Raw genomic sequence first — 26,302 nt, forward strand, 5'->3', positions numbered from 1 at the left:
AATAGTCATGCAAGTGGATTAAAAGATAGATTAGATGCAGCTGAATAAAGAATGGGCCCCAAAACAATAAAATGAGAGAATAAGAATTCAGCAAAGCTGTTGACTATAAGAGCAACTATAGTCAATTACTATAATGATCAATTAAAAATCTAACCAAAAAAATTTAATAAAAAACTTGTGCTTTGATGGACACCATCAAAAAGAGGCAGAAATATTTGCAAAGCATGTATCTAATGAAGGACTTGTGTCTAGAATATATAAAGAGCTTTGACAACTCAAAAAGAAAATAACCCAAGTAAAAATGGGCAAAGAATCTGAGCAAACATTTTTCCAAGGATGTTATTTATACAAATAGTCAATAAGTTTATGAAAAGATGCTTAAAATCAGTCATCAGGAAAATGCAAATCAAAACCACAGCAAGGTACCACTTGACAGCCAATAGGGTGGCTGAAATAAAAAGACTAGTTCTGGCAGGTATGCAGAGAAATCGGAACCTTCATACACAGCTGGTGGGAATGTGAAACAGTGTAGTCACTTTGGAAAACAGTCTTGCAGTTCCTGGAGCAATTAAACATGGAGTTACCCATATGACCCAAGAATTCCACTCACAAGAGAAATGAAAACATATGTTCATAATAGCCAAAAGGTGGCTGTATGAAACAACTCAGATATCTATCAACTGATACATACATAGATAAACAAAATGTGGTATATCCATATGATGGAATATTATTTGACCATAAAAAGAAATAAAATAAGGATCCATGCTGCAACGTGGATAGACCTTGAAAACGTCACGCTAAGTGGCAGAAGCCGGTCACAAAAGACTCTTCATGATTTCATTTATATGGAATGTCCAGAATAGGCAAATCTGTAGACACAGAAGTAGATTAATAGTTGCTTAGGGCTTAAGGGGATGGGGAGATAAGGGAGCATTAGTTAAAGGTCCTGGATTTCTTTCTTAAGGTGATGAAGATGTTTTAGAATTGACGGTGGTGATGATTTCTCTTATCTATGAATATGCTAAAAGCCATCAAGTTATAACTTTAAATTGGTGAATTGTATGTGAGTTATCTCAATAAAGGTATAGAAAAAGGAATTTGTAACTAAATACAGCTCATTTTAAAAACTATAAAATCTGAATGACAGGTAATCTTAAATGCAAGTAGAGAAAAGGTGGAAATCACCTCAATTGGAGATTTTCTATCCAGCAAAGCTAGAGGCCCGAAAGCAGTGGGGTTATCACGGTTCTGAAAAAAACTATTGCGCTAGCTAATCTGCCCTTCAAGAGTGAGGGTAAACCACAATGAATTTCTAAGTACCTCTCTAAAGTTTAGGGGAAGAAGGTTTTAGGAAGCTTCTAACAAGCAGGGACTGGCGATTGAATGTTAATATACTAGTGTACTGCACTGCGTGGAGCACAAAGAATCAGACACGACTTAGCAACTAAACAACAACAAAAACAAGTAAGACCCATTACTACTGGTTTCTTACATGCAGAGTGCCATTGACATCGCTAGTTCTTGTGTCTTTATGCATACTAAAAGCTCAGTTCATTCACAGGTGAGCTCTGTCCCGAAACCAGTTTTTACCCTGGAGGTTCCGTCATTCACCAGAGATAGTTTCTTGGAACGAGCTGCACTAGCTGAAGAGGCCCTGAGGGTCTTGCTTCTCCCTCCTTGGCCTTCAGTGTGCTCTTCCCTGCACGGGGGTGACACTTCTCCAGGCCCCTGTGGACTGGGATGGCCACGGCTTGTCCTGCCTTTGATTTTAAGTTGCTTGGAATCTGGCCTAGCCTGTCGCTTGCAGGGTAACAAGCCAGTGTCAGAGGTGACCTCCGTTCCTTCCCTCAGTGGTTGCTGTCTAGACTCCCAGCCCCTGCCTGCAGTGTGTCTGTATTTCCACGTTCACACGTGAGAGGCCCCGTGTAAGCTCTCACCTGGTGAATTCCAGCAGCACGGTTTCAGTCTTCTCCCTTCCTCCCCCTCCAGCCATGTACAATTCCTGCCGGGATGTGGAGGCCCCCTCGAGCAACGAGAAGGCCCTGGGGCTGCTGTGCGGGCGCGAGGCCAGCGCCTGCAACGCTACTAACTGGATCGAGTACATGTTCAACAAGGACAATGGCCAGGCGCCCTTCACCATCACCCCCGTCTTTTCAGGTGGGGACAGAGACCCCCCCAGCCCCCCAGGTTTGGTGTATTGAACTTAACGGTTTTTTTAAAGCCCAGGAACCCTAATGTGCAATAGGAAGATGAATTCAGATCAGGAGGTTTTGGAATTTCCTCCAGCAAGAGGTAGCTGGAGGGGTAACCCCTGGGTTATCAGGGGCTGGATGAGTGGGTGGAGAGGAAGAGTTGCCTTCAGGTGCTGATACATACTTGAAGAAATAAGTCATTTGTAAAAAAAAAAGAGCCTTTTCAAAAAATAAAAGGGATAAATGACAAGGACCTGCTGTACAGCACAGGCAGCTCTGCTCAGTGTTACGTGGCAGCCTGGATGGGGGGGAGTCTGAGGGAGAATGGGGACATGTGTCTGTATGGCTGAGTCCCTTTGCCTTTCACCTGAAACTGCAGCACTGTTAATCGGCCATACTCCAGTACAAAATAAAAAAAGGAGCCTTTTCAGAAGCTCTGCCTTAGTATTAAACTAGCTCCTCAGTGGAGATAAACATTTGATTGGAAGTTTACACTGAAATGTGGTGGACTTGAATGTTGGTGAGGAACCCTGTGCCTAAAGTTATTGAGGTTAACTTAAAATTTTGCAGTTTTGCATAACGCGATCACCCAGAAACCTCCAGTCTTTCTTATTCTTCTGGTTGCATGACTTCTTTCAGTGTGCTTATCATTGGGTTAAAATATAATTTAGTACAACCCTTGTAATTAATTTTTTTTTAATGGAGATTCTCAACACACTCCTTCTCACAGATCTTCCGACGCATGGGATGGAGCCCATGAACAATGCCACCAAGGGCTGTGACGAGTCGGTGGACGAGGTCACGGGGCCGTGCAGCTGCCAGGACTGCTCGGCCGTCTGCGGCCCCAAGCCCCAGCCCCCGCCCCCTCCCGTTCCCTGGAGAATCCTGGGTCTCGACGCCATGTATGTCATCATGTGGAGCACCTACATGGCTTTCCTGCTCGTGTTCTTTGGAGCGTTCTTTGCTGTGTGGTGCTACAGGTAATCTGTTTTGTTTCCCAGCCCCCCAGACAAGAAGAGCAAACTTAACCCAGTGGCATTTTTAAGTTTTCACTTGGTAGACTTTGGTTCATTAGAATAAGAACAAAGGTCTGCATTAATACAATTCCATGACTTGCTTATGTCCTGCAACTAGTCGACAATCAAAAGCCTATTTAGACATTGAGATGTTTAAAGTTAGTTTCATTGGTTTATTCAAAATGGTGTGTGATTTAAAAGACCCATGCTTTAACAGAAATTCTACTGAGCCAGATCTGATTCAAATCCTTTTAAATGCGATACTGTAGTCCTTTTAGATACCTGCGTCTTGACTTAGGACAACAGGTTTATTTAAAACTTTGTCTTTTGAAATAATTGTAGACTTACTAAAAGGGTGCAGAAATAGTTTATTTATATCTCTACTGGCTTCCTCTAATGTTACCACTCACATCACCGATAGTATATAATTTAATCAAAACCATGAAAATAACATTGGTATACCATTATTAGTTAAACCACAGTGTTTTTTTAAGTTTTACCAGTTTTTCCTCTAAGGTTCTTCCTTTTTCTGTTTCAGGACCCCATGTCACATTCACTTCTTGTTTTGTTCGTCTCCTTCAATCCATGACAGTTGCTCATCTTTCCTTTTCTTTTATGACCTTGACACTTGTGATGAGTGCTGGTCAGTTATTTTGTAAAATGTACCCCGATTTGGTTTTATATGATGTTTTCTCATGATTAGGTGGAGGTTTTTGACAACATCACAGATGCGACGTGTCTTTCTCAGTGTATCATGTCAATGCCTTATGCCAGTATGTCTCATCACTGGTGATATTAGCCTACGTCATTTGGTTTAGAAGGTGTCTTCTGGGTTTCTCCACTGTTAAGCTAATGTTCCTTCGTTTGGAGTTGATAAACATCTTTTGGGAGCTGTGTTGAGACTGTACTGACACCTCATTTCTCCTCAAACTGTCGTCCACTGATTTTAGCATCCATCCATGGGTCTTCAACACTTAACTCCTGTGGTTTTTGCCTAATGGTGACATTTGTTTTCCTCATTCCTTCTCCATTTACTAACTGGACTTACTCTGTTATTCCTTCTCCCCTACTTACTTAACCAATATTTATTTAGTTATATTTACATAATGGACTTAAAAAAAAAAAAAGCAACTGTGATCTCTGTTTCGTACCATCATTTATGTTTTTGCTCAAATCTTCCCAATTTTGACCATTGGCAGCACCTTCTGCTGGCTCCTGTGTGTTTCTTAAGCATGCCCTCACCTTTCTCAAGCTTGTTCTTTTTTCTGGAATCACAGGATGTTTCAGTATTTTCCCTGCCCCAGCCCTAGAAGCACCCTCTTCTGCAAGGAGCCCTGGTTCCTTTCCCTGGAAAAGGGTGTTTAGAAACCAAAATGTAGGCACCAAATGTGCTCGTTGTTCCTGGAGTGTAGTGTTCACTGTGTTTTTAAAGGACCTAAAACTTTTAAATGTGAGTGAGGGCTGCAAGGTGAAATTATCTTCTTAATACCTTCTTAAATTTTCCCCTGAGACTAGTGAGCAGAGAGGCTCGGAGCAAGGGAACTTCGGGAAAGGAAGGGACCAGTTAGGAAGGAAGCAAACAGGATGAGGAAATAAGCTTTTAATAGGGTTGTGGGACCATCAAGAACAGTCTCATGATGCTGAAGTCCACTAACATGACTTATGTGCTTTTATCTTTCAGAAAACGGTATTTTGTCTCTGAGTTTACCCCCATTGATGGCAATATACCTTTCTCTATAAACGCCAGTGACAAAGGTAGGCACATTTGTACTTAAGTAAAAGCGTTGGCACCGTCGGCAGGAGAGTGTTTCTTTCTTTAATGTTGACGCGCCTCTTCCGGGAGCGGCACTGAGCTCGTGCTGGGGACATGGCTGTGATGGAGACAGAGTCCCTCTGTTTGCGGCCCTGACAGCTGGAAATGGGGTGGCGGATGGGAATCGCCTGGTTCCTAATATCTGTAGAGTGATCCTGGCCTGGGGTGAGAGCAGTGGTACAGGAACAGTTGGAGGGAACTGCTTTGGCTGGAATGCTCAGAGCACTTGGCTTTTCCGAGGCTTATGTATGAGTTCTGTACCTCTCGGGGAGGGGCTGGTGGTCACTGTGGGCAGGGCCGCTTCTCCAGCAGACAGGTAGCTGGGCAGGGTGGGGAACGGTCTCATGCACGTCCCTGGGTGTCCCTGTGCGGCTGTGAGTCTCGCCGCATGCAGTGGTAGCTAACACTCTCCCTGTTCCGACTTTCAGGAATGGCTTGGCTCTTAACCTTCACCCTCCCTTCCTCTCCTGCTCTTCCAGGGGGGCCAACCTGCTGTGACCCTCTGGGTGCCGCCTTCGAGGCCCATCTGCGGCGGCTCTTCGAATGGTGGGGCTCCTTCTGCGTGAGGCACCCCGGCTGTGTCGTGTTCTTCTCCGTGGCCTTCATCGCCGCCTGTTCCTCAGGCCTGGTGTTCATCCAGGTCACAACCGACCCGGTGGACCTCTGGTCGGCCCCCGGCAGCCAGGCACGCCTGGAGAAGGAGTACTTTGACACGCACTTCGGGCCCTTCTTCCGCACCGAGCAGCTCATCATCAGGGCCCCCCACACCCCGCCGCACATATACGAGCCCTACCCCTCGGGAGCCGACGTGCCCTTTGGGCCTCCCCTTGCTGTAGACATTCTGCACCAGGTAGTCGGCTCTTGGCAGAAGCTACTTCCCAGGAACCCGGCACCGGGCTAGCTTTTGACCAGTTCACTTGATGTGGGTTTCAGGCTGAGTGTGATGGTTTATCTAGTAAACCTTAATGATAAGACACTTTTCACTTACTTTCAAAAAAGTGATCAGTGTTGAACTTAATGAAAAATTTACTGTACACCACTTTTGTATTTATTTCATACAGTAGGTCTTGCTTGAAATTGAGAAGAGCATGTTTCTATTGAAACAGAATGTATTTATTAATATATTCACCTTAGGAACTTAATAATTTTTTTTCCACTAGTAATTGAAAAGTAATACACCAGGATCCAAAGGGATAAAACTTCCTGTGTGGTCCTGGAGACCTTGGAGGGGCTGCTGGGTCACTTCGGACTGCCCCCCGCCCCCACCCCGCAACTGCAGGAATGACCTTGTCACTGCCTGAATGTGGACTCCCGGCTTGCGTTTGGAATAAGATCCACCCCTTGCTCCCACAGAGTCCTTTAAATCTGCCCATCCTCCCTTCCCACACTCGCCCTGGAGAGCGATCTGTAAATTAACTGCCTCCCACTTATTTCTTACTCAACAGTTGTACATTTGCATACTTTTTCCCCTCAACATTGCTCTTGCCCTACAGAATGTCTGATAGCTTGAGAAAACATCAGCATGTTCCCAAGAGTCTAATAGAATCTTTTGCACCCGGTGACCGTCGCTTTCTCCCAGCTTGTTGCAAAAGGTGCACACGTTGTCATTTACCTCCTGCAGTGTATTTGTATTCGCTACTAGAAAATAACAGGAATATACGTAAATAAGCATAGTATGGAGCGAGGTGGTGGTTGTTGGGGATGGGAGGGCCTGTCAGGAAGACCCAGCAGATGACCCTGGGCTCCCCTTCGTGGTCACTGTTTCTCCAGGTGGGAGGGCACGTGTTGGTGTGTCCTGCGCTGGGATGTGGCCTGCCGTGGTGTCCCCTCCCCCTCTCTGAGTGCCCCAGTTTGCTGATCCTCAGCAAAATTATAGTAAACTTAAAAATATTTTCATCCTCATTTATCTTAGTCTTCTGCCCTGTCTCAGGAAGGAATTTCCCCAAAGACTCTTTTATCCTCTAACCCCCATCCCCCCCAGAGCAGTAAGAGTTAATCAGCATCTGAGGGAAAACCGATGTATTTCTGGCTTTGTTTATTTTAAAAAATCCTCTTTCAGGTCCTTGACTTACAAACCGCCATCGAGAGCATCACTGCTTCTTACAACAACAAGACTGTGACCCTGCGGGACATCTGCGTGGCGCCCCTCTCGCCATACAACCAGAACTGCACCATCCTGAGTGTGCTGAACTACTTCCAGAACAGCCACTCTGTGCTGGACCATCAAGTCGGGGATGACTTCTTCGTGTACGCAGATTACCACACGCACTTCCTCTACTGTGTCCGGTACGTGGCGGGGGTGGTCCTTCCTCCGTCCCTCCAGCAGGTGACAGCTGCCGTGGCCACACACCGCTGTAGGTGCTAGAGCCCCGGCAGGGAGCAAACAGCAGGACCCTCAGGGTGAAGCGATACTCGGCCTGATGCCAGGTTGAGGCAGCGCCAGGTCCAGGCGATGCCATGGGAGAAGGAAGCGGGGCAAGGGTGGGCTTGCAGGGGAGGTGCCATTCCAAGTGCAGCGGAGCCTGCTCAGCGGAGGGGAACAGAGGGAGCCTGTGAGAGTTGGGGAAGAGCTTTCCAAGTAGACGGGCAGCAGGTGCAAAGGCCCTGAGGTCGAGTGTTCACCTTGTGTCATCGAGGTACCTCCCAGCCCCTGACTCCCTCCCAGCTGGATTACACCTAGTTGGATCTGCCACACTACCCCAAGCATTTCTGAGCTGGTTTCTTGGTGAAAAGACAGAAGCCTCTAACTCCTTTTCTTATCTTTCAAATATAAATTGATTTCACAACACTGACTTTTCAAAACGTGTGGCGTCCCCTTGAGGAGTGGGGGCCGGATTGCGGTTCAGTTTAGATGGGATAACGCTGAGGTTGCTTTGCTTCAGAGGCTTGTCTGGCTATACGGGCCAGCTTGTGGTTTGAGTTAGTCACAGAGAAGCCACACGGGGTGACCTGTGAGGTGACCTTTAGGCCTGCCCTGTGGCAGGAGGAGCGCTCGCTTCTCTGCCCTCCCTGGACGCCGTCACTTGGCCTGACCTGGCCCACAGAAAGTTGTTCAGCCACTGAGACAACCGCTGTGGCTGTTCGTTCATTACAGAAGCAGAGAGATTGCTCCCTGTCACCTTTGAACGTGCTGCTCGATTAACCACTCTCCATAGCCAAGTGCTCTGACTTCCGGCCCAGGTCACTGACCTGAGGCTCCGTCTGTTGTTACTGGAGTGTGGCTGACTCCAGGCGCTTCTGCTGTGTTTACTGTCCTCAGGCGGTCACCTCTATTAACACGAGCCTGTGAAACAATAAGTGTAGCCCATGTGCCCCCAAACCAGCGTTCTCTGAAGGGCAGGTAGTACAGGGCAGCCAGGGGCGGTTAGAAAAAGTATTATATAACTTTAATATTTAAATTAAAAAGTTATTTATTTTACAAAATAAAACAGAATTTTGGTAGCAGGGGAGATGGGTGTATTATCCAAGGGGAGCGCGGTCTGCCCAGGTGTGGAAACATCACTGGGAGCATCCCCTCTCCTGCAAGGCGGGCTCTGTGTGGTCTGTGGTCACACCTGTGCATCTCTAGCTTTCAGCTCCCTCCTCACCTTCCAGCTTTCTCTGGGCTTGTCCTCTGGAGGGAGGCCCTGCTGGAGCCCGGCCAGCCCAGAACCACTCACAGGCCTCCTGCGTTCCCTGGTTAATACCCGCATCAACACCTACCACTTATGGGCTCCCCGGAATCTTCCTCACATGACTCTGTGGATGTTAACTTCACGATGAGCTCTCAAGCCTGCGATGTGGTGGCATAGCCCCACGTGTGTGGGTGGACAGAACCCGGCTTCTGGCTGCAACCCTGTAGCCTGGTTAGCCCTGAGCATTGACCTGACCTTCCACGGCCTGAGTCCGTCCCCTGGCACTGAGGGGTGGTGGTTTAGATTATACATGAGGACCTTCATGTGTGCCCAGAGTCCAGCTGACATCTGTCCTGAAACGCTGGTTGTCTGTCTGTCTGCCCTACAGTGTTGGCATCGCTGCCTGGTCTCCAGACCTCTCTCTGCTTTGCCACTGAGTTATGTTTGCCACACAGTTCTTGATCTCCCTTTCCTTTGATTGTTCCCAGGTGCCGACAGAATAAAAACCCCAACCACTGGTCAAGACGCGTACCCCTTCCTTCCATTGCTTCCCTCTTTATTCCCAGCCCCATCCCCTCCTTGGGAGGCCCCCATCATGGGTACCCCACGCGCAGACCCAGGACTTCCTGTGGTCTCTCAGGCCACTGTCTGTTCTCTTCTTTCCTCGTCTCGTCTCTTCTCTTCCTGCTGGTATGGTGCCTGGAAGCCTTCACCTCCTCCTGTGCAGGTGAATTCCCCCTCCTCCTCAGAGACCGGGTCTGTACATAAAGTTCTGTTTATAGTGACAGCTTTCACCACGTATTAGCAGCTCCCTCCTCTGTGCACCAGCTGATGTTAGCCACATCTCACTGTATTTACCTGCCTCTCTCTCAGCGACTCTCAGCAACCCAAAGCAAATACTGAACTGGATCATTCACCCAAGGGGACCTCAGGCCCACATTCTTAATCAGCCTCGTGACTGTTGTGTAAACATCTGGGTCTCTGTGTTGTGTACAGGTTGTTCTAACTGTAAGGTGTTCTCTGAATTCCTGGCAGGGCTCCTGCTTCCCTGAATGACACCAGTTTGCTCCACGATCCTTGCCTGGGGACCTTTGGTGGCCCAGTGTTCCCATGGCTTGTGCTTGGAGGCTACGATGGTAAGTGAGAGAAGCTTTTATTCTTCTTACTGGATAAAGCAGTCTTGGTTCTGTCATTAACCCTGAGGTGGTAATTATGAGAATTTCATCAGTCAAACACTCATTAATTACCCAATATACTGCATCCCAGATACCATATCTCCTTTGGCTTTTGGTTTTGTTGTGCATTTGGAAGAAGTGGTTTTTTGCCATTTTTAGGTTACTTTCTGGGAAGCTGTCAATAGCTAAGGACATTTTCCCAGAACAGCGTCACTGTTAAATCCACATAATATGTTGCTCAGTTTCAAGTTCATGGGACCCTTGAAACTCATCAAGAGAGCCCCCAACGAGTCCATGGACCTTGGGTTAAGGACATCAGTAATGGAGGAGAGACATGTGAGATATAGGGGGAAAGAAAACAGATTTTTTTTTTCCTTCTAAACCAGTTGGTTAAGGAGTCAGACACTTCCAGTGGGAGGAGCAGTGGGGCTTTGCTTAGATTACTCCAGGTAGATGGGGTAATAACTCACGTGGCAGCTTTGGCTTCTGAAGCCTAATAAGCAGCTCAACAGGTTTTTCTCCAGCCGGTTGAACAGGCCAGATGTTCATCTTATCTGGTAGGAAGGGAGATGTTGTGAGCTATAAAGTAATTTTTAGATGGAGAAGGCATTTCTAAGCAGGACACACAATGCGAAGCCACAAAAGGAAACCCTGATGAGTTTGACTGTGTGAGAATTTAAAGTTCCCCTGTAGAGAACAAACATAGAATTTTAAGAAACCAAACAAATGGCCAACTGGAGCAGGAAAAAAGTTAGTATACATAACAATGTTTCCTTAATACATAGAGAGCTCTTGAGGAAAAAAGACAAGGTCAGCCCTCCAAAAGAAGTGGGCAGAGCCGTGTGCATGTTAATAAGAGAAGAAGTACAAAGGGCTTTTAATTATATGGAGAAAATGCTGAACCTTACTCAAGCTAGTGAAACACCTCTCACTTCAGCCTTTTACATGACAACAGATTAGCAAAGATCTAAAGTCAAAGCGTTAGTCACTCAGTGGAGTCCAGCTCTTTGAAACCCCATGGACTGTTGTAGCCTGCTAGGCTCCTCTGTCGATGGGTTTTCCCAGGCAAGAATGCTAGAGTGAGTTGCCATTTCCTCCTCCAGGGGATCTTCCCTACTCAGGGCTCGAACCCGGTTTCTTGCATTGCAGGCAGAGTCTTTACAGTCTGATGGGCTTCCGTGGTAGCTCAGATGGTAAAGCAGAGACCTGAGAATTTGACAAAACGCTATGTGCATGAAACCCTGCCATGGGCAAACTGCATTTTGGTGGGAGTGTAAATGGTTCTAGAATATAAGCGCTAGGAAGGTTGAGATTTTTAACCTATGTTGCTTATTAATGTATCCACAGTCCCTAAAATAACACGGGCACACAGTAGGTCGCAGCAAATACTTTGTTGAATAAAGAAATGAAAAACAGGATGGCATTTTTGGAAGGCAGTTTGGGAGATCCATCCAAACTAAAAATGTACCTTTTTTTTTTTTGGATTCTAAGTACTTGTAAGATTTGATCCTACAAATATGGATTTTATGTGTTAGAAATATCCGGTTAATTTTTGTAGTAATTCTACTTATAACCAAAAAAAAAAATAAACTTGCAAAGATATCCATCAACTGGAGTGGAGTTAAACTGTACTAGAAAACATCATAAGCAGAAACAAGAATAAGGAAGTGCTGTGTCTGTTAAAGCAGCATTCTCAGGATATGAGCTTAAAGGCAGCATTTGCAGAAGGGTGTGTTACTATTTGTGTGAACAGGAAGGCAAGGGGAAGCCCGTGCTTGTGTGTGTGGACTGCGGCTGGTCGGGGCCGCAGCCGTCACGGTGCGAGGAGGAGAGCTAAGACACAGATGGGAACGGAGGGAAGAGAGACTTTCCCCGAACACCTTTGCGCTTTGTTTGAAATCGTCACCCAGCACGTGCTAGGTAGTCATGATGATGGAATGACAACTGCGTCTACCTTTGCTCAAGAGTCCCCTTTTCCCCCTAGCTGAACTACACAAGCGCCAGGTCAGGTGGCCTCCCATTATGTTCCACAAGCTCAGGCGTGTTTAAGCTTCAGCTCCATGAGAAACCGGGCACCCAGCCAGCTTGTGATTTTTCCCCTCCTCGTATTGATCTGGTTTTCTGCACGCTTGTAATCTGCTTTTTGATGTCACCTTTTTCCTTTCTAGATCAAAACTACAATAACGCCACAGCCCTTGTGATCACCTTTCCTGTCAATAATTACTATAACGATACAGAGAAGCTCCAGAGGGCCCAGGCCTGGGAAAGAGAGTGAGTTGCTCACAGGGTCGGTAAACCAGCTGCTCTTCTCACGGGAAGGTGGACGCTAGCAGAAAGCATTTATATGATGTTCAACTAAATTAACCAACATCAGATCTAAGTCATGCCATTTTTTTCACTTGGTTCTAGTGATGCTGTGAAAACAAAAAATCTATAAATAAATTCACTTGTAAACATTCTTTAAATACATAGTCCTGCAACAGGAATGCACAAGTATCTATGCAGAATGCTCCTTGTGTTATGTTCTAACAGCAAAACCTGGGAGTGAGCTAAATGTGTATTCGTAAGGAGAAGTATAGTAGAATGTTATGCCGTCATTAAAGATAGTGAGGTAAGTATTAATAAATGGTTCAAGAATTATTAAATAAAAACTGTGGTCAGCATGTTTGGGCAAATATATGTCATGCATGCTGTCCACGCCTAGAAAGGGTATCAAGTAAGTGACCCAGGAACCGGTTAGCTGTGATGTAACCTCTGAAGAAGGGGGAGGGGGCCCAGGAGAATGGGACACTGAACAGCTTTGTTGGGGTATTCATATACCATACAATTTACCCATTCGAAGTGTACAGTTGAGTAGCTTTCAGTGTTTTCACCGACGTGTGCAGACATCACCATGGTCAATTTTAGAGCATTTTCTTTACCACAGACAGAAATCCCATCTCCTGTAGCAGTTTCCCTCCTAACACCTGGTCCTACATAACCCTCAGTCTACTTTCTGTCTCCATCAATTTGCCTGTTCCAGACTTTGTATGGATGGAATTACATACGAGGGCTTTCCGATCTGGCTTCGTTCACTTAGAATAACGTTTTCAAGGTTCATCCAAGTTGCAGCATGTGTCAACACTTTATTCTTTTTTATGGCAGAAGATCATTCCATCCTATAGATAGACCACATTTTGTTTATCCACTCATCAGCTGATGAACGTGTGCGTTGTTTCTCGGAAAGTTACTCAGTTGTGTCTGATCTTTGTGACCCCATGGACTGCAGCCTGCCAGGCTCCTCTGTCCATGGGATCCTCCAGGTCAGTTCTCCAATTCTCCAGTGGAGTGGGTAGCCATTGCCTTCTCTAGGGGATCTTCCTGACCCAGGGTTTGAACATGGGTCTCCCTGCGTTGCAGGCAGATTCTTTACCACCACCTTTGACCATTAGGAATAATGCTATAAGCATTCACATGCAAGTTTTCGTGTGAACATGCCTCCATTCCTCTCTTTGTGTGAATGTGCTTTCCTGTCTCTTGGTTGGCATACACCTAGGAGTAGACTTGCTTGCTCATACGGTAACCCTGAGGAGCTGCCAGACTTTTTTTCCAAACTGACTGCCCCAGTGGATCTTCCCTCGTGGTCCAGTGCTTTAGACTGCTCTCCCACGGGTTAGGGAGCTAAGATCCCCCATGCTGTGCAGTGCAGCCAAAAAACCAAGTGACTGCACCATTCTGCATCCCACCGGCATGCGGGGAGCATTCACATTTTCCACCCCTCGCCAGCACTTGTTATTATTTGACTTTTTTGATTCTAGCTATCCTAGTGGATATGAACTGATATCTCATTGCAGTTGTTTTTTTTTTTTTTTTTTTTTGTCCACACTGTGCAGCTTATGGGTTCTTTGTTCCCCAACCAGGGCTTGAACCCGAGCCTGGCTGTGAAAGCACGAAGTCCTCAGCACGGGACCACCAGGGAATTCCCTCACTGCGGTTTTGATTTGCATTTCCCTGGTGACTAATGAATTCGAATACCTCTTCATGCACTGATGCCCATTTGTATTAACTTTCTTGGAGAAATGTTTGTTCATATCCTTTGCCCATTTTTTGACTGGGTTGTTTATGTTTTTATTATCGAATTAGAAGAATTCTTAAATATTCTGTAAATCCTTTATCAGATCTATGATTTCCAAATACCTTCTCCTTTTCTCTGGTCTGTGTTTTTGCTTTCTTAATGGCGTCTTCTGAAACATAAATGTTTTTAATTTTTATAAAGTCCAATTCATCTGTCTTCTCTTTTGTTACTCATAGTTTTAGTGTCATAGCTAAGAAACCATGTCATAACCCAGGGACCTGGAAGTTTGCACCTATGTATTCATCTGACAGTCATGGATTTAGCTCTTACATTTAGGTCTTTGATCCATTGAGTTCTTTGTATATGATATGAGTTTGCATATTGAATGTAAATGCACTGCGTTCATTTGCATGTGCATGTCCAGTTGTCCCATACCATTTGTTGAAAAGATTATTCCTTCCCCCCATTGATAGTCTTACCACCTTTATTGAAAATTAGGTGAAAATACTTGGCATATTTCTGGACTCTTAGTTCTGATCCTTCGTCCTGTATGCCTGTCCTTAGGCTGGTAACCACACTGACTTGATTACTGTTGGTTTGTAGTAAGTTTGAAATTATGGAGCGTGAATTCTCCTACTTTGTTCTTCTTGAAAAACATTTTGGCTGTTCTGACTCCAGTGTTCTTGCCTGGAGAATCCCAGGGACGGCGGAGCCTGGTAGGCTGCCGTCTCTGGGGTCGCAGAGAGTCGGACACAACTGAGCGACTTAGCAGCAGCAGCAGCAGGCCCCTTGCAATTCCATAAGAATTTTAGAGTCCATTTGTCTTTCTGTAAAGAAGTCAGCTAGGATACTGATAGGGATTGCATTGACTCTGAGATCAATTAAAAAAATTTTTGTTCCATGAGCATCTATCTATATTATAATACACTGCACTTAGAAATCATTCTTAGTAAAAAATGAAATGAGACTATGAAGTAGTTTTTAAACTTGGTCCCAGCTTGTTTTAAGTGGTAGAAAACTCAGCATATCTGGAACTTTGTCATCTGGCGAGTGTAGAAAGTTCTCATGAGGGAGAAGGGTTAAGTGTGGCTTTTGTGTCGTAAAAGTTAGGAAGAAGTTCCTCACTAAGCTGTCACTCAGTTTTTAACTAACAGAATAAAATTTTGCTTACCCTTTTAGGTTCATTAATTTTGTGCAAAACTACGAGAATCCAAATCTGACCATTTCTTTTAAGGCTGAACGAAGCATTGAAGATGAACTAAACCGTGAAAGTAACAGTGATGTGTTCACTGTTCTGATCAGCTATGGCGTCATGTTTTTATATATTTCCATAGCCTTGGGGCATATCAAAAGCTGTCGCAGGCTTCTGGTAAGTGGGGGGGTGTGTGTGTGTGAGAGAGAGAGAGAGAGAGAGAAATGGCAGTACATAGCATGATGTCATGTTTTTGCCTCTAAGGCAATGGCACCCCACTCCAGTACTCTTGCCTGGAAAACCCCATGGATGGAGGAGCCTGGAAGGCTGCAGCCCATGGGGTGGCTAAGAGTCGGACACAACTGAGCGACTTCACTTTCACTTTTCACTTTCGTGAATTGGAGAAGGAATTGGCAACCCACTCCAGTGTTCTTGCCTGGAGAATCCCAGGGACGGGGGAGCCTGGTGGGCTGCCGTCTGTGGGGTTGCACAGAGTCGGACACGACTGAAGTGACTTAGCAGCAGCAGCAGCAATCCTAGTTCATTATGTTCAGAACTGCCTTAAATTGTCCTGTGCTTTTTTTGTTTTTTGGCCATACGACTCAGCATCTGGCATTTGGGGTCTTCGTTCCCCGACCATTCCCCCTGCAGTGGAATCATGGAGTCCTAACTGGAGGTTGTCAGTGTTTTAACTGTCACATTTTCTGCTTCCTGCATTTGTTTTCTTTATTTCCAAATTTTTATCTTCAACTTAAAATTTATTTCACCTAATTCATTTTTTTTCCCCCTAATTTGCCATCACCTAAGAATGTAGGCTCATGAAATATGTGGCTCAGGAAGACCCAGACAACTGTTCATGTCTTCTCTCAAACCTTGAACTGTACGTTTAAATCTGGATGGGCAGTAAGCATGTAAAAAGGTGAAAGCAAGGACCTGTTAGGAGCAGGACAGAAAACACTATAAATGATGATTTATGTCTTTGTGGTATCTCCAGGTGGATTCGAAAATCTCCCTGGGCATTGCCGGTGTCCTGATTGTGTTGAGCTCAGTGGCCTGCTCCTTGGGCATCTTCAGCTACATCGGGGTCCCCCTCACCCTCATTGTGATAGAAGTCATCCCATTCCTCGTGCTGGCTGTGGGGGTGGACAACATCTTCATCCTGGTCCAGACCTACCAGGTACGTCTCAGAGCCTCACAGCGTCTGACCAGGTACCAGGCTCCCCATGCACGCATGCTGGCTCCACGCAGGGTCCTGTGAGCGTGACACGTGGAGGCTTCATTTCCACGCCTCTGAGTGCTTGCTTATTACCAGGCTCCCCGTGCACGCATGCTGGCTCCACACAGGGTACCTGTGAGCGTGACACGTGGAGGCTTCATTTCCACGCCTCTGAGTGCTTCCTTATTACCAGGCTCCCCGTGCACGCATGCTGGCTCCACGCAGGGTACCTGTGAGCGTGACACGTGGAGGCTTCATTTCCACGCCTCTGAGTGCTTGCTTATTACCAGGCTCCCCGTGCACGCATGCTGGCTCCACACAGGGTGCCTGTGAGCGTGACACCTGGAGGCTTCATTTCCATGCCTCTGAGTGCTTGCTTATTACCAGGCTCCCCGTGCACGCATGCTGGCTCCACGCAGGGTACCTGTGAGCGTGACACGTGGAGGCTTCATTTCCATGCCTCTGAGTGCTTGCTTATTACCAGGCTCCCCGTGCACGCATGCTGGCTCCACGCAGGGTACCTGTGAGCGTGACACGTGGAGGCTTCATTTCCACGCCTCTGAGTGCTTGCTTATTACCAGGCTCCCCGTGCACGCATGCTGGCTCCATGCAGGGTACCTGTGAGCGTGACACGTGGAGGCTTCATTTCCATGCCTCTGAGTGCTTGCTTATTACCAGGCTCCCCGTGCACGCATGCTGGCTCCACACAGGGTACCTGTGAGCGTGACACGTGGAGGCTTCATTTCCACGCCTCTGAGTGCTTGCTTATTACCAGGCTCCCCGTGCACGCATGCTGGCTCCACGCAGGGTCCTGTGAGCGTGACACGTGGAGGCTTCATTCCCACGCCTCTGAGTGCTTGCTTATTACCAGGCTCCCCGTGCACGCATGCTGGCTCCACGCAGGGTCCTGTGAGCGTGACACGTGGAGGCTTCATTTCCACGCCTCTGAGTGCTTGCTTATTACCAGGCTCCCCGTGCACGCATGCTGGCTCCACGCAGGGTCCTGTGAGCGTGACACGTGGAGGCTTCATTCCCACGCTCTGAGTGCTTGCTTATTACCAGGCCCCGTGCCGCATGCTGGCTCCACGCAGGGTACCTGTGAGCGTGACACGTGGAGGCTTCGTTTCCACGCCTCTGAGTGCTTGCTTATTACCAGGCTCCCCGTGCACGCATGCTGGCTCCACGCAGGGTCCTGTGAGCGTGACACGTGGAGGCTTCATTCCCACGCCTCTGAGTGCTTCCTTATTACCAGGCTCCCCGTGCACGCATGCTGGCTCCACGCAGGGTCCTGTGAGCGTGACACGTGGAGGCTTCGTTTCCACGCCTCTGAGTGCTTGCTTATTACCAGGCTCCCCATGCACGCATGCTGGCTCCACACAGGGTCCTGTGAGCGTGACACGTGGAGGCTTCATTCCCACGCCTCTGAGTGCTTGCTTATTACCAGGCTCCCCATGCACGCATGCTGGCTCCACACAGGGTCCTGTGAGCGTGACACGTGGAGGCTTCGTTCCCACGCCTCTGAGTGCTTGCTTATTACCAGGCTCCCCATGCACGCATGCTGGCTCCACACAGGGTCCTGTGAGCGTGACACGTGGAGGCTTCGTTCCCACGCCTCTGAGTGCTTGCTTATTACCAGGCTCCCCGTGCACGCATGCTGGCTCCACACAGGGTCCTGTGAGCGTGACACGTGGAGGCTTCATTCCCACGCCTCTGAGTGCTTGCTTATTACCAGGCTCCCCATGCACGCATGCTGGCTCCACACAGGGTACCTGTGAGCGTGACACGTGGAGGCTTCGTTCCCACGCCTCTGAGTGCTTGCTTATTACCAGGCTCCCCATGCACGCATGCTGGCTCCACACAGGGTCCTGTGAGCGTGACACGTGGAGGCTTCGTTCCCACGCCTCTGAGTGCTTGCTTATTACCAGGCTCCCCGTGCACGCATGCTGGCTCCACACAGGGTCCTGTGAGCGTGACACGTGGAGGCTTCATTCCCACGCCTCTGAGTGCTTGCTTATTACCAGGCTCCCCGTGCACGCATGCTGGCTCCACACAGGGTCCTGTGAGCGTGACGCGTGGAGGCTTCATTCCCACGCCTCTGAGTGCTTGCTTATTACCAGGCTCCCCGTGCACGCATGCTGGCTCCACACAGGGTCCTGTGAGCGTGACGCGTGGAGGCTTCATTCCCACGCCTCTGGTGCTTGCTTATTACCAGGCTCCCGTGCACGCATGCTGGCTCCACACAGGGTACCTGTGGCGTGACACGTGGAGGCTTCATTTCCACGCCTCTGAGTGCTTGCTTATTACCAGGCTCCCCGTGCACGCATGCTGGCTCCACACAGGGTCCTGTGAGCGTGACACGTGGAGGCTTCATTTCCACGCCTCTGAGTGCTTGCTTATTACCAGGCTCCCCATGCACGCATGCTGGCTCACACAGGGTCTGTGAGCGTGACACGGGGCTCATTACGCCTAGTGCTTGCTTATTACCAGGCTCCCCATGCACGCATGCTGGCTCCACACAGGGTACCTGTGAGCGTGACACGTGGAGGCTTCATTTCCACGCCTCTGAGTGCTTGCTTATTACCGGCTCCCCATGCACGCATGCTGGCTCCACACAGGGTGCCTGTGAGCGTGACACGTGGAGGCTTCATTTCCACGCCTCTGAGTGCTTGCTTATTACCAGGCTCCCCATGCACGCATGCTGGCTCCACACAGGGTCCTGTGAGCGTGACACGTGGAGGCTTCATTCCCACGCCTCTGAGTGCTTGCTTATTACCGGCTCCCCATGCACGCATGCTGGCTCCACAGGGTCCTGTGGCGTGACATGGAGGCTTCATTTCCACGCCTCTGAGTGCTTGCTTATTACCAGGCTCCCCTGCACGCATGCTGGCTCCACACAGGGTCCTGTGAGCGTGACACGTGGAGGCTTCATTCCCACGCCTCTGAGTGCTTGCTTATTACCAGGCTCCCCATGCACGCATGCTGGCTCCACACAGGGTCCTGTGAGCGTGACACGTGGAGGCTTCATTCCCACGCCTCTGAGTGCTTGCTTATTACCAGGCTCCCCGTGCACGCATGCTGGCTCCACACAGGGTACCTGTGAGCGTGACACGTGGAGGCTTCATTCCCACGCCTCTGAGTGCTTGCTTATTACCAGGCTCCCCATGCACGCATGCTGGCTCCACACAGGGTCCTGTGAGCGTGACACGGGAGGCTTCATTCCCACGCCTCTGAGTGCTTGCTTATTACCAGGCTCCCCGTGCACGCATGCTGGCTCCACACAGGGTACCTGTGAGCGTGACACGTGGAGGCTTCATTCCCACGCCTCTGAGTGCTTGCTTATTACCAGGCCCCCATGCACGCATGCTGGCTCCACACAGGGTACCTGTGAGCGTGACACGTGGAGGCTTCATTCCCACGCCTCTGAGTGCTTGCTTATTACCAGGCTCCCCATGCACGCATGCTGGCTCCACACAGGGTCCTGGGCGTGACACGTGGAGGCTTCATTTCCACGCCTCTGAGTGCTTGCTTATTACCAGGCTCCCCATGCACGCATGCTGGCTCCACACAGGGTCCTGTGAGCGTGACACGTGGAGGCTTCATTCCCACGCCTCTGAGTGCTTGCTTATTACCAGGCTCCCCGTGCACGCATGCTGGCTCCACACAGGGTACCTGTGAGCGTGACACGTGGAGGCTTCATTCCCACGCCTCTGAGTGCTTGCTTATTACCAGGCTCCCCATGCACGCATGCTGGCTCCACACAGGGTACCTGTGAGCGTGACACGTGGAGGCTTCATTTCCATGCCTCTGAGTGCTTGCTTATTACCAGGCTCCCCATGCACGCATGCTGGCTCCACACAGGGTACCTGTGAGCGTGACACGTGGAGGCTTCATTCCCATGCCTCTGAGTGCTTGCTTATTACCAGGCTCCCCTTGCACGCGTGCTGGCTCCACACAGGGTCCTGTGAGCGTGAGGCGTGGAGGCTTCATTCCCACGCCTCTGAGTGCTTGCTTATTGGGTCTTGTTCTGGACCCTTTGAGACCAGGAAGTATAAGACCCTTCTCTTTGTTTGGTGGCATAGATACAAAGTGAGAATTTCGTTTTAAATACATGCAGCATGCGTGCAAAAAGTGCTAATACACTTGTGGAAAATATTTTTGGCACAGCAGCTATTAAAATGATTCAACACAGTGTAGAAGAAGGAAGGACTTAAAAAGTGCTATTAAAAGGCAAAAGGTCACATACGACCTGATGTAGAAGATGCTGTCAGTCCGTTGGTTCTCCCAGGGTCCCTGTCCTGCAGGCCTTGCCTGGGCAGAGGCCCCATGGCACCTAGGAGTGTTATTTAAAGGTTCATCCACTTGCAGCCTATGTTGCATGTATTTTCCTGATAACCTGATTCAATCCTTCCTTTAGCCTCTCACCTGTTCCCTTGTCTCTGGGCTTCAGAAATACCCTGAATGAATCAACATGAAAAGTTTGGGTCTGCACCTCTTTATTGTATAAGGTTTATAAAAAAGTAGATGTTGCCAGTCATTTTTCTTTATGATCAAGCTAACACAAGGCAGCCAAGAAGCAAAGAGGTGGCATTGTAATTGAGAAATGTCAATGTTGCATGTTTCACTTTTTTTTTATTTTTAAGAGAGATGAACGTCTTCAAGGGGAAACCCTCGACCAACAGGTGGGCCGGGTCCTGGGAGAAGTGGCTCCCAGCATGTTCCTCTCATCCTTCGCAGAGACGGTAGCATTTTTCTTAGGTAAATTACTCTCAGAATTCGGCCAGCTCAGTGGTGTGCTGAGCCTGGGTGTATCAGTACGCCCCTCTGCGTTCTTCCTTTGTTAAGCTGTATCTGTAATTGTAATGTATCAGAGTGGACCACGAAGAGGATCGGTGGCAGTAACCTTGGGCACCATTAGCAAGCGTGTTCTCTCACGTTGTTTTGGGATGGTGTTGATGTGGTTGGTTCAGATACCTAGGGCTCCTGTCCCTTCCCCTTTTGGGCAGCTCTGGTGAGTGCTGGGATTTGAAAATAGCAGTCTTGCACAGCCACGAGTCCTCCCAGCACAGTGCTCCCAGCAGCAACTCCACAGTCACAGGCATTAGCCCTCGAGGTGTGTACTCCTGTTCCTGAGGGCGGTCTTCCTCCTCAGCACACTCAGTTCATGGGGAAGCACCCTTGTGCCTGAGCAGAGGGTCTCGAATCTTCCTTCTGTACAAGGAGCCACGAGCTGAAACACAACCCAGCGTTCCTGTCTTCTTCACATGGAGAAATCCAGTAGGCCCCTCCCTGCCCCGTGTCTGGCGTGTAGTAAGAGAACACTGGCCACGTCCTCTGCACAGGACGCCGGCTAGGATTGCCCCGTAAGTCCAGGGAAGACACACGGTCTGTGGTCACAAGTGGAAAAGTCTCCAGGGGCCCCCGGACGCCTTACAAGGGGCCGCAGGAGGGATGGCGCGTGCATGGTCTTCGGACTCCTGCACCATTAGCGCACGTCCTCCTCCACTTCCACGAAGCAGCACACTGTGGGGCCTGGGCCCTGTGGCTCCTTCTGATAGATGCGGGCGCCAAAACATTACTTCCTTGCTTTCTAGAAAGCCAGCCAAGTGTGTTGGTGACAGCAGCTGACCCTGGGCTTTAAGGTTGGAGTGACTTTGTGAGGACAGGAGGAGTTGGGGGTTGGGGGGACCCGTGGCTCCCGTTTATAAGAGGCCAGCCCAGTGCTATCAGGGTCAGTTTTCTTAAGCAACGTTGTGAATCTAGAGTTTGTTTTTTTTTTTTTTCCCCGCTCAAGTGACGCTGTGACTCTCGTTGTTAAATATTGGCTCCTTATGTTTTTTTTAAATTTCTGATACTGGAATTGGAAATGGCAGCCCACTCCAGTATTCTTACCTGGAGAATCCCACGGACACAGGAGCCTGGCGGGCTGCAGTCCAAGAGGTTGCAAAGAGCTGGACACTACTGAGTGACTGCGCGTACATACAGCATACACACAAAATGGGTTGATATACGTGTGGCCCGTGGGCGGGCAGTGTTCAGTTTCTGAGTCTTAGTAGCCTAGAGGATGCTTACAGGCAGCACCCTCATCTGATTGTAACTAAACCTAGAGACAAATACCGTCCCTCCTGTGGACTGAATCACAACAGATCCCATAAGCAGTGACCTGTGTTAATGGTTCTCAGATGCTGATGTGCATGCGTTTGCTCAGAGAGCGTGTTAGATGGGGCCCTAGAATTCTGAAGAGTAGAATTAGAGTTGAATTTCCATCGTTTTGATAAAGTGGGATGGATCAGGTCCCCGGAATCTGTTTTTAACTCCCAGGGTGGTCCTGGTGTGACACCCACAGACAAAGTGCCTTTGGGAGCGGGAGGTGGGGGGTCTCCTTGTGGGCTTGGCTGCTCTGGGGCCTCGTGTTCATCCGTGCACATGCGTGTGAGGCTGCGTACCCTCAGCCAGGGAGGATGTGACCTCTGTCCTCTCCCCACAGGAGGCCTGTCTGTGATGCCGGCCGTGCACACGTTCTCTCTCTTCGCGGGCATGGCAGTCCTCATCGACTTCCTCCTGCAGATCACCTGCTTCGTGAGCCTCCTGGGTTTGGACATTAAGCGGCAAGAGGTAAGTGGTCATCAGGACAGCAGCCCGTCTCCTTTGAGTCTGGAGTCTGGCTGAGGCAGCCGGAGGGTGACCTCTGTCTCCCTTGGCCCCCTCAGAAGAACCAGCTGGACGTTCTCTGCTGTGTCGGGGGGGCGGCAGACGACGCGGGCATCCAGGCCTCCGAGAGCTGCTTGTTCCGCTTCTTCAGAAACTCCTACGCGCCGCTTCTGCTCAAGGACTGGATGCGGCCCCTCGTGGTACGAGCCTGTCTGTCGTGGTGTCCCCAAACAGACTCGTCACCTGCCTTCTGAGAAGTCACCTTGGGAAGGGTGCCGACAGCTGTTAAGTATACACACGAGAGTGCATGGGACTTCGCTGGCGGTCCAGTGGTTAGGACTCTGCTTCCACTGCAGGGGGCGTGGGCTCAGCCCTTGGTTGGGGAACTAAAATCCCTCATGCTGTGTGGTGTGGCCAAAAAAAAAAGCCATAGCAGATATGTACAAATATATAACATTTTTAGCAGTCAATAGAAACAGGAGTTTTTGGGGCTTTGGGGTTTTTTAAAAAAAATTATTACAGATTCTTAGAAAGTGACAGAGTAGCACAGAGAGGAACCTGCTGCCCTTTGCCCAGCCTCCTCCCCCGGTCTTAGGTAATTGTAGTTGAGTATCAAAACCGAGAGCTTGACACTGGCACAGTGTGCGTGTCTACTTCTGTCAGGCTCTCACCTGTTGCAGATTTGTGTAAGCAGCACGGCCGCCGAGATAATAAATCTGTCTCATCACTCTTGTCCTCACCTTCAGTATCACACACACCCTGCCACATACACACACACACACACCCACCCACCCCCGCCCTGCCCTCTCCCTCCCTCCCTGTGTTTCATAGTTTCCATGCTGGATATACCCAATAGCGATAGTGTATCACGTCTCTGCTAAAAGCGTAAATTCATTCGGGTAATAGTAATATTTAACGTTTATTGAATACTTGGTCTGGTACTGTGGTCAGTACAGGGTGCTGCACTAAGTTATGGATTGATTATTCCTAGAGTTTTCTCATGTAATTCGCAAAACTATCTGATGCTACAAGTCTAATTTTTCCTGTTTTATTGAGAAGGAAATAGAAGTTCAGAGAGGTTAAATGACTGCCCCAGGGTCACTCAGCTTGTCAGAGGCAGAACTGGGATTTGAATCGGGTGGTTTGGCTCTAAAGACTGTGACTTCAGCCACTGCCCCGGACTCCTTGTTTTATTAGTATGTCATTTAAACTTGCTTTTCAGTTTAGGAGAGTCCTGCTTTTCAGTTTAGGAGAGTCCTGTTTTGTGTGTTTAAGATCTGTTTATGTTCATCTGTTTATGTTTTTTTTAATTCATTTTTGGCCACGCTGGACCGTTATTTCTGCTCGAGGGCTTTCCCTGCTTGTGGTGGGCAGAGGGCTACCGTCCACTTGCGGTGCGTGGGTTTCGCACTGCGGGGGCTTCTCTCATCGCAGAATGCGGGCTCAGTAGTTGTGACACACGGGCTTAGTTGCTCTGAGGCATGTGGGGTCTTCCCGGGCCAGGGATCGAACCCATGTCCCCTGCATTGGCAGGCGGGTGCTTTACCACTGCACCACCAGAGAAGTGGTTATGTTATTCCACTTATGACAGCTCTGCCTCTGTAACTCACTTCTCATTCCAGGTGGCAGTATTTGTGGGTGTGCTGTCGTTCAGTATCGCAGTCCTGAACAAAGTAGAGATCGGATTGGATCAGTCTCTTTCAATGCCGGATGTAAGATGCTTTCTCTTTCATTCTAACTTGTTTGGCCCGCAGTGAATACATCTTCCCAAACACACAGGGTCGTTTCGGCCTCTGCCGGCTTCTGAACACAGGTGCTGGCAGGCTCTCCCACGTCACAGGGACTGCCCTGGGGCTCTGCCCACTAACCTGGGCCTTCTGAGTGCTCAGGCCTTGGGCGCCGCTACAGAATGTGAGCAGCCGGTCTTGACCTCATGAGGTGCCCTCCTAAGGGTGGGACCGACGGGAGAAGCCCCTGGGCCCAGGGTGGGGAGGGGTGCTGGCTGTGGAGGGACTCAGGAACCTGGGCTGGAGGCGTCTCGGCTGGCAGGATGTTCACGCCGTGTCCCGTCGTCCACGCTCTCTCCCTCTCAGGACTCCTACGTGACGGATTACTTCCAGTCCCTGAATCAGTACCTGCACGCAGGCCCACCTGTGTACTTCGTGCTGGAGGAGGGCCACGACTACACGTCCACGAAGGGGCAGAACATGGTGTGTGGGGGCCTCGGCTGCAACAACGACTCGCTGGTGCAGCAGGTCTTCACGGCCGCCCAGCTGGACAGCTAGTGAGTACCCCAGCTGCGGACGGGCACCTGGGCCTCACGCCTCTCTCTAAAGACAGCTTTTCTGGAAAGTCTGTCTTGCAGAATGCAGGCTGAATCTAGCTTGACATGAGCAAAACCTCTCAAAGGGCTAATTAGACTTTTTTTGGTTTAAGCAACAACCATTTTATTTATTTTTTAACACCAAAACATTTTGTCTCAGGATGTAGTCAATTAACAATGTTGTGATGGATTCAGGAGAACAGTGAAGGGACTCAGCCATACGTGTACATGTATCCATTCTCCCCTAAAACCCCCTCCCATCCAGGCTGCCACATAACATTGAGCAGAGTTCCATGTGCTATCTTTGTTAGTTGTCCATTTTAAATATAGCAGGACCACCTTATATAAGGAAGTCTTTCCCATTAAGTACTAATGTGGTTTGTCTTCTGACTGGGTGGAATGAGAAGGTCTAGAAAAGGAAGTTCTGAATTTCAAGAAAAGGGACTGAAACTGGAGACTTCCTCCTCGTGGGGGCATCCGTAACCCTTTCTCTCCTGTTCTCTAGCACCCGGATAGGCTTTGCCCCGTCGTCCTGGATTGACGATTACTTTGACTGGGTCAAGCCTCAATCATCTTGCTGTCGCATCTACAACAGCACGGAGCAGTTCTGCAATGCGTCGGGTACTTGACCCTTCTAGATCTTTCCCTCTTTTCTGAAAAATTTTAAGCTTATTGTTTAAAGATCATTTGCATGTCCCCTCCACTTCCACCTGTTTTTATCGGCTGTCGCTGGGTCTCATCCCCCTGTCCGTGTCCCCTTCCTCCGTCGTCCACTCTGGAGACGCCCCATTGTCCCGTCTCCTGCCCGCCATGGGGCTGCAGGCTGAACCGGGTCAGGGGACTCTGGTTTTCAGGTTTCCTATCTTTTCCCAGTGACGCCGACGGCCTCTCTTGATTGCTATCTGGCTGTAGCTTGTCACGGGCCTGCTTTCTTTTGTTTATCACTATTGCCCTATGGTTTTATAAGACTGTTGAGGTTGTCCTAGAGTTTTCTTCATAAAAACATGGAAGCGCTGTGCTCTGGTAATAACATACTGAGGTTGTCCTTAAAGCAGG

At 49.0% G+C, this 26,302-nt stretch overlaps 1 protein-coding gene across 1 annotated transcript in view; it reads left to right on the forward strand.

The window, feature by feature from the left end:
- The window catches only part of NPC1 (NPC intracellular cholesterol transporter 1), a 49,285-nt gene that overhangs the window by 16,467 nt on the left and 6,516 nt on the right, over window positions 1-26,302 (forward strand). The window contains exons 5-19 of the mRNA XM_061399756.1: window positions 1,993-2,160; window positions 2,926-3,175; window positions 4,893-4,966; window positions 5,504-5,874; window positions 7,084-7,310; window positions 9,674-9,774; window positions 11,982-12,084; window positions 15,047-15,236; window positions 16,054-16,236; window positions 20,916-21,030; window positions 22,760-22,887; window positions 22,983-23,123; window positions 24,546-24,635; window positions 25,017-25,207; window positions 25,752-25,867. Of these exons, the coding sequence (XP_061255740.1) occupies window positions 1,993-2,160; window positions 2,926-3,175; window positions 4,893-4,966; window positions 5,504-5,874; window positions 7,084-7,310; window positions 9,674-9,774; window positions 11,982-12,084; window positions 15,047-15,236; window positions 16,054-16,236; window positions 20,916-21,030; window positions 22,760-22,887; window positions 22,983-23,123; window positions 24,546-24,635; window positions 25,017-25,207; window positions 25,752-25,867 (2,448 nt within the window). The remainder of the gene's footprint in view (window positions 1-1,992; window positions 2,161-2,925; window positions 3,176-4,892; window positions 4,967-5,503; window positions 5,875-7,083; window positions 7,311-9,673; window positions 9,775-11,981; window positions 12,085-15,046; window positions 15,237-16,053; window positions 16,237-20,915; window positions 21,031-22,759; window positions 22,888-22,982; window positions 23,124-24,545; window positions 24,636-25,016; window positions 25,208-25,751; window positions 25,868-26,302) is intronic.

Source organism: Bos javanicus, chromosome 24 (genome assembly GCF_032452875.1).
Source record: "Bos javanicus breed banteng chromosome 24, ARS-OSU_banteng_1.0, whole genome shotgun sequence".
Taxonomy (NCBI): Eukaryota; Metazoa; Chordata; class Mammalia; order Artiodactyla; family Bovidae; genus Bos; species Bos javanicus.